Source organism: Nansenia antarctica, assembly GCF_963989245.1.
Source record: "Nansenia antarctica genome assembly, chromosome: 9".
Taxonomy (NCBI): domain Eukaryota; kingdom Metazoa; phylum Chordata; class Actinopteri; order Argentiniformes; family Microstomatidae; genus Nansenia; species Nansenia antarctica.
Window position 1 is genome coordinate 959,529 of NC_137679.1, and position 16,121 is coordinate 975,649.

At 46.8% G+C, this 16,121-nt stretch overlaps 2 protein-coding genes across 2 annotated transcripts in view; both read left to right on the plus strand.

Moving 5' to 3' along the window:
- lrrk2 (leucine-rich repeat kinase 2) overlaps positions 1-15,755 on the plus strand; it is a gene marked incomplete at its 5' end in the record, with an annotated part of 90,561 nt that extends 74,806 nt beyond the window's left edge. Inside the window, 10 exons of the mRNA XM_080539132.1 lie at positions 4,678-4,778; positions 5,773-5,973; positions 6,466-6,659; positions 7,379-7,451; positions 7,927-8,117; positions 8,808-8,960; positions 10,838-11,076; positions 12,951-13,019; positions 13,902-14,030; positions 15,608-15,755. Of these exons, the coding sequence (XP_080395258.1) occupies positions 4,678-4,778; positions 5,773-5,973; positions 6,466-6,659; positions 7,379-7,451; positions 7,927-8,117; positions 8,808-8,960; positions 10,838-11,076; positions 12,951-13,019; positions 13,902-14,023 (1,343 nt within the window). The 3' untranslated portion in view covers positions 14,024-14,030; positions 15,608-15,755. The remainder of the gene's footprint in view (positions 1-4,677; positions 4,779-5,772; positions 5,974-6,465; positions 6,660-7,378; positions 7,452-7,926; positions 8,118-8,807; positions 8,961-10,837; positions 11,077-12,950; positions 13,020-13,901; positions 14,031-15,607) is intronic.
- On the plus strand, positions 379-2,302 carry LOC308164720 (E3 ubiquitin-protein ligase TRIM35-like; the record flags this gene model as incomplete). Its single annotated transcript, XM_080538737.1, has 2 exons — positions 379-1,752; positions 2,285-2,302. The coding sequence occupies 2 exons, from the start codon at positions 379-381 to the stop codon at positions 2,300-2,302; spliced, it is 1,392 nt and encodes a 463-aa protein (XP_080394863.1).
- Positions 15,756-16,121: the final 366 nt, after the last annotated feature.

Here is a 16,121-nt window from a genome sequence, read left to right on the forward strand (position 1 = left end):
TTTTGTTGTGCTATACTGCCACACACACACTCTGTGACCCTTGTTCGTGACCCTTGAACACAGTGACTCATACCTTGCCTGAAGCTCCACCCTCTTACCTGCTGAGGTAATCAGTGGAGAGCAGAAGTGAACCACACAGAAGGCTAACACTCAGCTCTCTGGTGCTGCCGTTCACTAGCATGACCCACAACATCACATATGTAGGACTCTCTGAAAGACTTTACACTCATTTACCATCAACACTCAAAACAACCACAAAGGAAGAAGCAACACCGTCACAATCTGGATTTGACTTCCTACTGACTTCAACGCGGTGAGTTTTCAGACGTGAACTTTCACCTCAGAAGCCATTACAGAGGAGACGGAGGTGGTGAGAAAATGGCGTCTAAACCCTCTCTCTCCGAGGACTATTTCTGCTGTCCTGTGTGCTGTGACATCTTCGAGGATCCTGTCGTCCTCCATTGTAGCCACAGCTTCTGTAAAAACTGTCTCCAGGAATGCTGGAAACACAACAACACTCAGGAATGTCCAATGTGCAGGAGAAGATCATCCTTGGGTATTCCTCCTCCTCCTAACCTGGTGTTAAAGAACCTGTGTGAGGCCTTCTCACAAGAGAGAAGTCAGAGAGCTGCAGCAGGGTCTGAGGTGCTCTGCAGGCTGCACAGTGAGAAACTCAAGCTCTTCTGTCTGGAGGATAAACAGCCCATCTGTGTGGTGTGTCGAGATTCAAAACAGCACAAAAAACATGCATGTCGCCCGGTAGATGAAGCTGTACTGGATCATAAGAGTGAACTCCAGACTGCACTGGAACCCTTAAAGGAGAAGCTGAAGACCTTTCAAAAGGTTAAACTGACTTGTGATGAAACAGCTGAACATATTGAGAGCCAGGCCCAGCGCACAGAGAGGCAGATGAAGGAGGAGTTTGAGAAGCTTCACCAGTTTCTAAGAGATGAAGAGAGAGTCAGGATCGCTGCACTGAGGAAGGAAGAGGAGCGGAAGAGTCAGGTGATGAAGAGGAAGATTAAGGGGCTGAGCGGAAAGATATCATCACTTTCAGACACAATCAGAGCCGTGAAGGAGGAGCTAAAAGCTGATGACATCACATTCCTGCTGAACTTCAAGGCCTCCATGGACAGAGCCCAGAGCACACTGCCGGATCCAGAGAAGGTTTCAGGAGCGCTGATAGACGTGGCAAAGCACCTGGGCAACCTGCAGTTCAGAGTCTGGGAGAAGATGCAGGGAATAGTGGAACACACTCCTGTGATTCTGGACCCCAACACTGCCCACCCAGAACTCAGCCTGTCTGAGGATCTGAACAGTGCACGTTTCTGCGGAGCGAGAATGAAGCTTCCTGACAACCCAGAGAGGTTTGAATCCTACGCTGTGGTCCTGGGCTCTGAGGGCTTTGACTCAGGGACACACAGCTGGGACGTTGAGGTGGGGGAGAGTACACACTATAGCCTGGGTGTGATGACAGAGTCTGCAGACAGGAAGGACAAATCTGGCTTTTGGGCTGGATCCTGGCGGCTTGAGTTTCAGGATCGGAGGTTTAATACACGTGCTCCAGGTGTTCCAGGTGTCCCGGGGTTTCCGTACACTCTCGTCACAGTGATCCAGAACCCCCAGAGGGTCAGAGTGCAGCTGGACTGGGACCGAGGAAAGCTGTCGTTCTCTGACCCTGACACTAACGCACACCTGCACACACTCACACACACCTTCACTGAGAAAGTGTTTCCGTTTATCTACTGTCAAGTTGGTCCTCTGAGGGTGTTACCAGTGAAGCAGGGTTCGACATTAAGGGTTGCCCGATTGCCCGGGGCAAGTAAAAAGAAACAACAACCTCTGCCCGTCGATGGCTTGCCCGGCCGTCGAATTCGATTCCATTGTTTTGAATGAGACCCAATGAGACAATTTACACGGCGTGCGATGCGATATTGTCGCACGACAACATTCGATTCTCCATTCACATTCATTCATTCATTGGTGTGAATTGAGAATCGAATGTTGTCGTGCGACAATATCGCATCGCACGCCGTGTGCATTGGCCTTTAGACCTTAGTGTTCCTCTGAGATATTGGCAATCGAACATCAATAACACTTACTAATGTCCTTAAAGCCAGTCAGCAATATTTCCAGAAATGTAAAAGATGAATAAACCCTTTGATTATGATGTACAACTGTCTGACCTTATCATAACCAAATCAACAAGGACAGGTGGAAATTATTTGTCTTCCCTTTTTAAATTCTGTCATTTTGTATACCTGATGTTTGTGTCCCAATACAGATGGACTTTTTCATTTAACTTAATAACATTTAACATAAATTACTTTTAATGTGTTGTGTTCTGATCATCTGTCGATAACTGCCAGTAACAACGCAAACGATGTTAGATTAAAACGGCACGCCCAACCTCACAGCACTAAACAACAGGGCCCATCTCACGCATTGCCACCACAATAGAACAGGACATCACCCACCCACTCAACCTGTACCTCGCCCCACTGCCATCCGGGCGTAGGTACAGAACGCTACGGTGCAAAAGGGCTCGCTTTGGCAAAAGCCTGATCCCCGCAGCCATTGTTGCCTTAAATAACAGACCGCGCTGAGTGTGTGTACTTGTGTATCTCTCATGTGTAGTACTGTCTGTTGTTGTCTGTGTTATACGGTGTTGTATGTATACATGTGTACTGTACAGTGGTGTGAAAATGAATTTCCCCCTGGGGACAATACATCTAATCTAATCTAATCTAATCTAACATGGGTAGCTTGTATCCACTCGACAGCACAGGGAAGCAGGGTAAATGTTTCAGCGGTATTTTGATAATACACAGGTAACATCACTGCAGCATCCAGGGCTGTAAACGCTAACATGATGAGGCTGATATATTTGGCTCTCAAATTTGATCCTTTATATGAAGTGATAGAAAGTTCAGTACCCCATCTAATCTGTATCGACAGTGGAAGCAGTGGTACTGTTGCATCTCTAGTAGTAGTGAACAAACATGTGGAGGACATACCTCTGAATAGACCTATCGCTAAGCCACGCCCCAAAATAGAAATCGTCCAATCATATCACAGTAGAAAGTCACTACAGGCAGAAAACTCGGACTAACAACCCGCTGATATCTGATGGTAAAAAGCTTCTGGAATCTAGACTAAATATTCTTTCTTTAAAAAAAACATGTCTATTACTTGCTGTGGTAAATCAGAAATCAGAAATGTGCCAACTCCCGCCATTTGTAAGTCGTTGAATGTCATTCAGTCATGGTCGGTCAGTCAGTCAGTCACTGTCAGTGAAGCGTTGTTTGTTTGTCCGAGTTCTCAAAGGGGGCGTGGCTTAGCGATAGGTCCATTGTACGGCCTGGAATCAGATGGACCAGACTGAAGTCGCAATAAAATGAATATATTGGCATAAACTTGTGTTCTGGAGTCATTTTAATAAGTATTGTTTTCTTAACCTTCGTACCACAGGCAAGTTCCCTGGCTCACACAACTAGATATTAATTTGTACATCCAATGTTGAAAGACACAGCAATGCAGTAAGGCATTCAGTGTGGCAGCACCCACCCTCTGGAACTCTCTCCCCACAGTGATCCGCAACGCCCCAACCTACCCTGGACACCTTCAACACCCCTACCTACCCTGGACACCTTCAACACCCCTACCTACCCTGGACACCTTCAACACCCCTACCTACCCTGGACACCTTCAACACCCCTACCTACCCTGGACACCTTCAACACCCCTACCTACCCTGGACACCTTCAACACCCCTACCTACCCTGGACACCTTCAACACCCCTACCTACCCTGGACACCTTCAACACCCCTACCTACCCTGGACACCTTCAACACCCCTACCTACCCTGACACCTTCAACACCCCTACCTACCCTGGACACCTTCAACACCCCTACCCACCCTGGACACCTTCAACACCCCTACCTACCCTGGACACCTTCAACACCCCTACCTACCCTGGACACCTTCAACACCCCTACCTACCCTGGACACCTTCAACACCCCTACCTACCCTGGACACCTTCAACACCCCTACCTACCCTGGACACCTTCAACACCCCTACCCACCCTGGACACCTTCAAATCAGCCCTCAAAACTCATCTGTTCACCAAGGCCATTGGCCCCTAGTCTAGTTCTGTCACTGTCTTTTTTTTCCTTTTTTTTTTCTGTTCTGTCTGTCTGACTTCCTGTCTGTAGAATCTGTAAAGCGCCCTTGGGTTAAGGTCTACATGTCTTAACAACCAGGGTTCACCTTTAAATGATAGAAGGATATTTTTCTAGTATTTTTAATATGGGTTTCAAAGTTAAGATCTGAGTCAATTATGACACCTCGATTTCTGGCCTGGTACTTAGTGTTTAAGTGCCAGTGTTTTTCAAATGTGCAGACAATTTCTCTCTCCCAGCCTTCTCACCGACGATCAATACCTCTGTTTTTTTCCTGATTGAGTTGGAGAAAATGTTGTGTCCATCCATGCATTGATATCAGCAATACAATCTATCAGCTGGTCGACCATCCTGTAGTCGTTGGGAGTTACTGAGATATAAAGCTGAGTGTCGTCAGCATGGCTATGATAGTTAACGCTGTGCCTCCTGATGACATATAAAACCAAGTTATTATTATAATTATGATGTATTATTACTGCGTCCTCTCTGCAGACCCAGTGAAGCACTACGGCTGCTCCCCGTGGCCCGGGTTCGAGGCCCTGATGAGGGAGTGCATGAGGGAGAGTCCCCAGGACAGACCCACCGCTGCACGGGTAAGGAGGAGGGGGAAGAGGGTGGTTTAAAGGGAGGGTCCAAACTATGTTTCACAGGGTTCTCGCGGGTCCTTGAAATCCTTGAAAGTTTGTGAATTTGAGAGAAAAAAAATCAAGGTCTTAAACGTTTTTGAAAATATACATGGGTCATTGAAAGTGCTTGAATTCCTGTCTCTCTCTCTCTCTAAAAAATGTATATGTATAATTATTTTTTTTACATGGCTCCTCCTCTCTCTATTGCTTAACTTTACGCATATTTCACAATATATTGTTTTGCTGTGCTGTGGTAGAGAAGGCAAGAGACCATCTAGTGTTCACACATTCAAGCCTCTCTTTTTAATTGTTGTCTGTGAGCGGATAGTTCCTATTATATACATTCTCATCTCGATCTGTCTCAAACTATGCCGCGTTGGGTCCTTGAATTTGAGGGAATTGAGTGTTGAAAGTCCTTGAAAGATGCTTGAATTTGATGTTTCAGAAGGTGTGGGAACCCTGGTTTCATGTTTAGGTGAAATGCCATCTTACCCTGAGTTCTCCTCATATGCCAGTTGTGGAATATTCTCAGGTTCTTGTGTTTTTTTTCTTGACACCCCTTTCCCCTGCAGGTGTTTGACTGTCTGGTTTACCTTGCAGGTGTTTGACTGTCTGGTTTACCTTTCAGGTGTTTGACTGTCTGGTTTACCTGCAGGTGTTTGACTGTCTGGTTTACCTTTCAGGTGTTTGACTGTCTGGTTTACCTTTCAGGTGTTTGACTGTCTGGTTTACCTGCAGATGTTTGACAGTCTGGTTTACCTTGCAGGTGTTTGACAGTCTGGTTTACCTTGCAGGTGTTTGATTGTCTGGTTTACCTTTCAGGTGTTTGACTGTCTGGTTTACCTTTCAGGTGTTTGACTGTCTGGTTTACCTTTCAGGTGTTTGACTGTCTGGTTTACCTTTCAGGTGTTTGACTGTCTGGTTTACCTTTCAGGTGTTTGACTGTCTGGTTTACCTGCAGGTGTTTGACAGTCTGAACTCTGGGGAGATGCTGTGTCTGCTGCGGGAGCTGGCGGTGAGCCGGGCCACAGAGTGTTTTGCGGTGGGCTACAGCAACAGCCCCTCCCCCTCCCCCCGGGCCTGGGTGGGGGGCGGCAGCAGCACCCAGAGGCTAGGCTGCATCACCGCCGTGGACCTGGAGACAGAGAGGGTCACCACACAGGTGGGGCAATCACCTACTCCCATACCTGCTCAGGGTTCGACATTAACGCCTTTTTGCTTGTCCGGAGCAAGTAAAACATTCGCCGGGTTTGTTTGCGCGAGCCCGACGACGCTGCTAGATCCTGGATCTGTTTACCTGTGTGCAGGAAGAACAACAGACGGCGCAGGCGCCAGACCAGACTAGATGATCGTGAGTGAAGATATTATTATCAAAGCGTACTCGCCTGTCGATCACCCGTACGCTTTGATAATATCTTCACTCACGATCATCTAGTCTAGTCTGGCGCCTGCGCCGTCTGTTGTTCTTCTTGCACACAGGTAAACAGATCCGGGATCTAGCAGCGTCGGACAAGTAAAACGGCGTTAATGTCGAGCCCTGACTCCCATACCTGCTTCTCTCAACAGACAGATTGCAATGCAGGTTTACAAGCCCATGTTCCTCTCTGCTTATGACAACGTCCTCCTCTCCTCCTCTCCTCCTCTCCGTCAACAGGAGATCGACACCAGTCCCGTCTTATGCCTGGTGACCGTTCAGGTCCCAGGGGAGGCCCGTGATTGGCTGGTGGCAGGCACCCAATCAGGAGCGCTGGTGGTGGTGGACACTCAGGACCTGTCGTCATGGCACCACCTGCAGAGCGTCAGCGACGCCGTGACCTCACTGTTCTTCCACGTACACCCCCCGCGCAGGTAAGGCCGTGACATCACTGTTCTTCCACGTACACCCCCCACGCAGGTAAGGCAGGGCGGGGACACCTGGGCAGGTATATATATATGGACGCTAGACAGTACTTTAGATGTTCTGTCCTATAGTGATGAAGTGACTGAATTTATTCAGTGTTTGTAGTATCTTATACAACGGATAGATCCGGTCCATTGTCTCTATTGGTTAGTTTGCGTTCATTGTCTCTATTGGTCAGTTTGGTCCAGTGTCTCTATTGGTCAGTTTGGTCCATTGTCTCTATTGGTCAGTTTGCGTTCCAGCCGTGCCGATATCCATGACATACGCATGGCTAAATAGATTTTTTTTCATCGAAGTTACATTCTTACCGTTGCTTAGCAACCGATAAACAACTGTTCAGTGGATGAATACACTCACAATAAAACATAGTTCCATTAAAATACATTAATTAAAAGTTTCTCCTGTCTTTCTTTTGTGAAATATTGATAAGATAAATGTGGTAACCGTTGTAGAAAAGCGTTATGGAACAAGAAGCCGTGGTATATCGTGGATATCCGCACAGCTAGGGGGTGTATATATAACTTCGCTTCGCGTCGTGCCTAACCACCCCGCTAGCTGTGCCGATATCCACGACTATACCACGGCTTCTCGTTCCATAACACTTAATTACTGGGAGCGGTCCTTGTTGTGTTAACTCCTGGCATTAACCCTTCGGATTTCATTTCAGTCAAAGGAAGAACTACTTGTTAGTCGGGACGGCGGACGGAACCCTGACCGTCTACGAGGACTCCGTGCTTCAGGTATCACAAGCTCCTCCAACATGATACCTAACGCTTTGGATGACTGCAAATGCTCTCTCTGAATGTCGTTAGCCCCGTAGCATAACTGCCTAAGTCATATTTTGGCCAAATGTAGATCTCTGCCTAACTCTCCTCTCCTAACACTGCTGATTCACTGGGCATTATTGCCTCTATGACATCAGCCTATCAGAATGCTCGTTACATTCCAACATCACTACCTGCCCAAGTCATCTCTTTGACAGAGGCATGTTTGACACGACATACAAAGATGGCTCGGCTGACCACAAGTGAAGCATGACTTAGGCGATTATGCTATGAGGCTAACGATATAGCTTTTTAAAAATGAATAGTTCTTGTCTAATGGTCCTTAAGCGGTACAGCATATTCTACATGTTATTGAAGTCTACATTATCTTCTCTTCGTTAGCATGTTGACAGGTTGAATACGTTGTTGTGTTTTCTTATCTCGTATAAAGCAGCAGAACGGCCAGCCGGTGAAAACACTCGTTGTCGGAAACGTCAACACCCCTCTGGTGTGTCTGGGCCAATCGGGTCACTCGTCGGACAGAACCACCGTGTGGGCCGGCTGTGGGACCAGGGTTCTCTCCTTCACAACCGACTATGACGTCTGGAAGACCATCAACACTAAGCCCAACCACCTCTTCCAGTGAGTCTGTCGTCCTCTGCTAAGAAGAGCGCACTGACAAGGCACCCCTACCCTTTCAGTGAACTGACCGACGTGAATTTGAACGGCTGTACTTAAGCGTTATGGAACGAGAAGCCGTGGTATATCATGTATATCGGCACAGCTAGCGGGGTGGTTAGGCATGACGAGGAGTGCCGTTATATATACACCCCCTAGCTGTGCCAATATCCACCATATACCACGGCTTCTCGTTCCATAACGCTTTTATACAACGGTTACCACATTTATCTATCAATATTTCACAAAAGAAAGACAAACTGACCAATAGAGACAAAGCACCGGATCTATCCGTTGTATAATAAATCTTATGGAAGATGATTCTATGATAATCACAGTAACAAAAACAGAAATAATTGTGCGTATTTTATCCAAGTGTAGCTGGATTCAATCTCCTGTGTGGTGTGTGTGTGTGTGTGTGTGTGTGTGTGTGTGTGTGTGATGCGTCCGTGTGTGTGTGTGTGTGTGTGTGTGATGCGTCCGTGCGTGTGTGTGTGTGTGTGATGCGTCCGTGTGTAACGTGTGTGTTTGTGTGTGACGCGTCTGTGTGTAACGTGTGTGTGTGTGTGTGTGTGTGTGATGCGTCCGTGTGTGTTCGTGTGTGACGCGTCTGTGTGTAACGTGTGTGTGTGTGTGTGTGTGTGTGTGTCCCAGGCAGCAGCAGGCGGTGAGCAGCGAGGCGTGTGTGTCCAGGGTGGTGGTGGAGCGGCAGGTGTACCTGAGCAAGGCGGGGGGGCAGAGCGTGGAGGTGTGGGACAAGAAGAGCCAGAGGATGGTGACCTGCATCGACTGTGCCCAGCTACTGAGGTCAGCACTCACACAGACTCACACACACACACACACACACACACACACTCACACACACACACACACACACACACACACACACACTCACACACACACACACACAGACTCTCTCTGACACACACACACACACACACTGCTGAACTGGAACCGCAAAACATATACGCAATCACACAAAAACACAAAAACATACACACTCACACACACTCACACAAAAACATACACACTCACACACACTCACACAAAAACATACACACTCACACACACTCACACAAAAACATACACACTCATACGCACTCACACAAAAACATACACACTCACACACACTCACACAAAAACATACGCACTCACACACAATCACACAAAAACATACACACTCACACACACTCACACAAAAACATACACACTCACACACACTCACACAAAAACATACACACTCACACAAAAGCATACACACTCATACACACTCACACAGAAACATACACACTCACACAAAAGCATACACACTCACACACACTCACACAAAAACATACACAATCACACACACTCACACAAAAACATACACACTCACACACAATCACACAAAAACATACACACTCACACACACAAAAACATACACACTCATACGCACTCACACAAAAACATACACACTCACACACACTCACACAAAAACATACGCACTCACACACACTCACACAAAAACATACACACTCATACGCACTCACACAAAAACATACACACTCACACACACTCACACAAAAACATACGCACTCACACACAATCACACAGAAACATACACACTCACACACACTCACACAAAAACAAACACACTCACACAAAAACATACACACTCACACAAAAGCATACACACTCATACACACTCACACAGAAACATACACACTCACACAAAAGCATACACACTCATACACACTCACACAAAAACATACGCACTCACACACACTCACACAAAAACATACGCACTCACACACAATCACACAGAAACATACACACTCACACAAAAACAAACACACTCACACAAAAACATACACACTCACACAAAAGCATACACACTCACACACACTCACACAGAAACATACACACTCACACAAAAGCATACACACTCATACACACTCACACAGAAACATACACACTCACACAAAAACATACACACTCATACACACTCACACAGAAACATACACACTCACACACACTCACACAAAAACATACACACTCACACACACTCACACAGAAACATACACACTCACACAAAAACATACGCACTCACTCGCACTCACACAGAAACCAGTCCAGTGGTCTAGCACCGTGGTCTACAGTGCACACATAAGCCCATGTCGGCATGGGTTAGAATCCGGCCCATGCCCTGCTGACATGCCCTCTCTCTCTCTCCCTTCTTCTCCTTACTTTCCTGTCTGTCTTCACTGTATCTGTCCAATACAATGAAAAATATGAGTAGGACTGCCCCACTCAGGAAAAATAACTTAAAAGAAACACTATCAACAACTAAAGCTCTTTACGGTGTCTCTATCATATTATCCACAAACACTCTCAACAACTAAAGCTCTCTTTACCATATCTCTCCACAAACACTATCAACAACTAAACCTCTCTTTACCATATCTCCTTCCACAAACACTCTCAACAACTAAAGCTCTCTACGATATCTCTCTCCACAAACACTCTCAACAACTAAAGCTCTCTACGATATCTCTCTCCACAAACACTCTCAACAACTAAAGCTCTCTTTCTGGTGTCTCTATCATATTATCCACAGACACTCTCAACAACTAAAGCTCTCTACGATATCTCTCTCCACAAACACTATCAACAACTAAAGCTCTCTACGATATCTCTCTCCACAGACACAGCTGGGGTCGCAGACCCAGGAAGAACAGCAGCTCCGGCTCAGACACGCCCCAGGACTCCTCCGCCCCTCCTACATGGGGCGGGGTCAAGGCCCTGCTGGTGCACCACGGCGCCACCTTGTGGGTGGGCACGCGGGGCGGCCACATCCTGCTGGTAGACCTCTCCACCTACCAGCTGCTGCAGGTGGTCTCCCCACACTGTCGCTCTGTCTGCAGCATGGCCTGCATGGTCATAGGTAGGTCTGGGGGGGGGGGGCATGGCCTGCATGGTCATAGGTAGGTCTGGGGGGGGGGGCATGGCCTGCATGGTCATAGGTAGGTGCCCGGGTACGTGTGCAGGGTTCGACATTAACGCCGTTTTACTTGTTTACTGTGGAGCACACAGTAAAACTTTCGCCGGGTTTGTTTGCGCGATCACTCGTACGCTTTGATAATATCTTCACTCACGATCATCTAGTCTGGTCTGGCGCTGTCTGTTGTTCTTCCTGCACACAGGTAAACGTATCCAGGATCCAGCAGCAGCGTCGTCCGGCTCGCGCAAACAAATCCGGCGAAAGTTTTTACCTGCTCCCGACAAGTAAAACGGTGTTAATGTCGAGCCCTGGTGTGTCAAGGGGGGGCGGAGGGGTCTAGAGTCTCTCCCAGAACCTGTTGGTCCAGGTCTGGATACTCTGGTGCCGCTTGGGTAGCCGAGAGAACAGGGCGTGGCTGGGGGGGGGGGGGGGCACTTAATACAACATGCATAGAGAGCTTGACTTAAGAATTATGAATCAGACCATTGGTGTTTTGGTGTTTTCTCTGCCTTCTTTCTGTGTGTGTGTGTGTGTGTGTGTGTGTGTGTGTGTGTGTGTGTGTGTGTGTGTGTGTGTGTGTGGTGTGTGTGTGTGTGTGTGTGTGTGTGTGTGTGTGTGAACGTGTGTGTGTGTGAACGTGTGTGTGTGTGTGAACGTGTGTGTGAACGTGTGTGAACGTGTGTGTGTGTGTGTGTGTGAACGTGTGTGCGTGTGTGAACGTGTGTGTGTGTGTGTGAACGTGTGTGTGTGAACGTGTGAGTGTGAGAGACAACAGATAGGCGTTGAGTTTATAATGGGTTTCAGTGGGGAAAACAAATTATATTGCAGTACTACTGTTTAGCCACCGGGGGGTATCTAGTCCCCTCCGTCCTAAACTGCTGTCACAGATGTTCTGTTTCTGATACTGGTGTCTGGCAGTCTGGGTATATCTATCTATTTGTGTTATTATAATAATAATAATAATAACAATAATAATAATAATAACCTTTATTTGTATAGCACTTTTCCTGCAAACGTTGCAGCTCAAAGTGCTTTAATCATTATATAATCATCATTTAATTATTTAGTCATTTAAAGACAATATTAAAAAGATGGGTTTTTAGTCTTGACTTGAACATAGTGCTGAGGTTGCATCCCTAATGTAAACTGGCAGTGAGACACAATCTGGAGCATAAAATGAGAATGCAGCCTCACCAAATCTCTTCTTTTGTACATGTGGTACACAGAGAAAACCAGCGTCAGAAGACCTGGGAGCTCTATTGGGCTGATATGCTAGCAGAAGACCTGAGAGCTCTATTGGGCTGATATGCTAGCAGAAGACCTGAGAGCTCTATTGGGCTGATATGCTAGCAGAAGACCTGAGAGCTCTATTGGGCTGATATGCTAGCAGAAGACCTGAGAGCTCTATTGGGCTGATATGCTAGCAGAACACCTGAACATATTCTGGTGCTGTGCCAGTGAGAGCTTTATAAACAAGCAGAAGGATCTTGAAATCCATTCTGAACATAACAGGAAGCCAGTGTAGAGTCTCTATTGTTAGAGATTCACCGATCTGATACCGGCGGTTATAAAAACTGTCTCCTGTCTCTCTTTGGGCTTTTCTTCCTGTATCCTTTCTTTTTTCGGTCTGATTTGGTCTTTGATTTCTTCTCACTTCTGTGGTTCCGTCTGTCTGTCTGTCTGTCTGTCTGAGACGCTGTATCTGTCTGTATCTGGCATGGCAACTTCCTGTCGGCCTTGACTTCCTGTTTTGGCGGAGAGGTGAGTTTCACAACCTCAATACTGTGTTTCTGTTGTTGTGTGTTTTGACTTGACAGAGTCCCTGAACCGTAAGGACGTGGTCCTGGTGTTGGGGAGACGGCTCCCCCAGGTCAAGAACCTGTCTGGTGAGAGATGAATACGCTTAACCAGGACCTCCTTAACACTAGAACAGCCTCGTTAACACTAGAACAGACGTGCCTTTTTTACCTCCTAAAAGAGCTGCTATTTACACACAACGACCTCTAGTTGGCTGCTTGTAAGTTGGCCTGCTTCCTACACAGAAAAACTGCAAAATATCTTTATACTGGCTTATCCTGATGTGATTTAGAAAATGTAAGGATACTGGGTGGTAGAACACACATATCTAGGACAAGTCATGAAAGGAGGGTCCTGAAATTTGATCGAGTGCAAAGATAGAACACTTTGTTTTACTCACCGGGGTCAATGACCCCTAATGGCTGATTAAATGTTAATAAGGACCTCGTTAACGTCTAAAGAAAGTAAACGTGTCGATGCCAACCTAAATGAGATACTGAGATTTACCATGTCTGTATCCCCTTTGTTTGTGTTGTGTGTGTGTGTGTGTGCGTGCGTGGGTGTCCGTGTCCGTGTGTGTGCATCTGTGTGTGTGTGTGTGTGTGTGTGTCTGTGTGTGTGCATCTGTGTGTGTCTGTGTGTGTGTGTGTGTGTGTCTGTGTGTGTCTCTGTCTGTGTCTGTGTCTGTGTCCGTGCGTGTCTGTGTCTGTGTCTGTGTCTGTGTGTGTGTGTGTGTGTGTGTCTGTGTGTGTGCGTCTGTGTCTGTGTCCGTGTCCGTGCGTGTCTGTGTCTGTGTGTGTGTCTGTCTGTGTCTGTCTGTGTGTGCGTGTGTGTGCGTGTGTCTGTGTGTGTGTGCGTGTGTCTGTCTGTGTCTGTCTGTGTCTGTGTGTGTCTGTGTGTGCATACGTGTCCATGTGTGCGTTTGTGCGTCTGCATGTGTGCGTGTGTGCGTGTCCGCGTGTGTCTCTCAGACGAGGAGTCGGTGCTGATGGTGTGGAGCAGCGCGCTGCCCCTGGAGGCCAGGGACCTGGAGCAGCACTGCCAGCTGCGGGGGCAGATCGCTGCCAGGATGAGAGAGGAGCTCCACGACTGACCCACAGGTCTGGATGAATGAATGGTCTTTATTGTTATTTATACAGTACAGGTACCATACAACGAAATTTAGGAGGGGGGGGGCTCCCCTGGTGCTTGGAAAAAAGACTAAAAACAAGAGAGCCAAGGGTAAAATAAAAAAGGGAAAAGAGCTGGTTTACATAAATAAAGGCTATGTACACTATCTACTATACTATACTACTATACTATACAATAAAACACTGTGCTGTATGCTATGCTATAAATATCCTAACTTTCTCCTATATCTGAACCTTATGTACACAAGGGTTGTCATATTGCACATAGTATTTTTGCACATTCATTAAAGTGTCGCAGTTAGCAGGTTTAGAATGTTCACAGTTGTATTTCAATATTGCACTTATGTTTACAATCTAGTAGCTGCCATCAAATTGTCTAGATTGTCCAGGGCCTAGAACCTAGGTCTTTGCTGTGTTCAGGGCTTGAATGGCCCTAGGGTAGAAGCTGAGCTTCAGTCTATTTGTCCGTGCGAACATGGTCCTGAACCGCCTGCCTGAGCGCAGCCGAACAAAGTGTTCGTTCCCAGGGTGGGATTGATGAGAGAGGAGCTCCACGACTGACCCACAGGTCTGGGTGAGAGAGGAGTTCCACGACTGACCCACAGATCTGGGTGGACACCGTAACCCAACACTTTTTTATGCAAAGTCCACCCTATTTTTAGGGTACCCAAAAGTAACGGGACAGATTTAAACAGCTCACATGCAGCTCCCTCCTGAGGCGGGGATCGAACCAGCGACCTTCCGATTGCCAGCCGGCCTCTCTGACCTCTAGGCTACCTGGCCTCTAACCTCTAGGCCAGTGGTTCTCAAACCTCTCCTCAGGGACCACCAGCCGTTCCACATATTTGTGACTGCTCCTGGTGTTTCTGGACACCTCTCGGAAATGAGAAAGACGTCAAATTCGTCTTTAAAGTTTTTTTTTTTTTTTTTCAGATTTTCGTTTTTTTAGCTAACATTCAACTCGAAGATGTGAAGTACCCACTCGTTATTTTTCCGAACAGTTTTACGTTCATTAAATAAGTGTAATCTATAACACAATGACTTCGTTTCTTGTTGTTTGATGGGGATTCATTATCTTTGATGGGGATTTTCTGTGCTTAGTGATTTCCGGTGTAGCAACATTCAAACACGCCTGTCGTGTTCAATTTCTTTCTCCGATTTCAATGTATGACACATCTTTTGAAAGCTGACAGTCTGTAGTTTAAGCACATGTAGAAAACAGAAAAATGACTTTAGCTACTGGTTGCACTTTTCACCAGCTGCTGTCACAAATGATGTGATGTAACACACCTGGCTTAACCAGAAAAACACAATCGTCCTGTTACTTTTGAATAGCCTGATGTAGGGGGGGGACTATGCATAAAAGGTCATTTCTGCCTGATGGAACCAATATGTATGCAAATACCTTCACATGAAAGCTGCCTTTCAGTCTCTACTTTAATCTCATAACGATGACGCTTCACTGTCCCCATTACTTATGCATGGCACTGTGTGTATTGTTATCATTTGGATTATTAATGCCAATCTTTTACATTTCATTTTCACAGGAATGTGTATCGAAAAAGGGACGGAAGATGATTCAGTGGACTGTTATGTGTCTGAGTCGCACAAGGACGAAGGTTTACCTCAGTGTCTTATAGCCATATGTACCTTCCAGTGAGCTGACCCTGTCCAAAGGCAGGGTTCCCCAGTAGCGCTTGCCCCCTTGCCCGGAGCATAGTAAAAAAAAAAAAAAAAAAACAGACGGCGCAGGCGCCAGACCAGACTAGATGATCGCGGAGTGAAGATATTATCAAAGCGTACGCGCCTGTCGATCACCCGTCGCATCGCGCACGCTTTGATAATATCTTCACTCCGCGATCATCTAGTCTGGTCTGGCGCCTGCGCCGTCTGTTGTTCTTCCTGCACACAGGTAAACAGATCCAGGATCCAGCAGCGTCGTCGGGCTCGCGCAAACAAACCCGGCGGATTAGTTTACTTGCTCCGGGTAAGCGTTACTGTGGAACCCTGAAAGGGCAAGGCCGGGGTTTGACTGTGTGTATCGTGTATTATAAAATAATA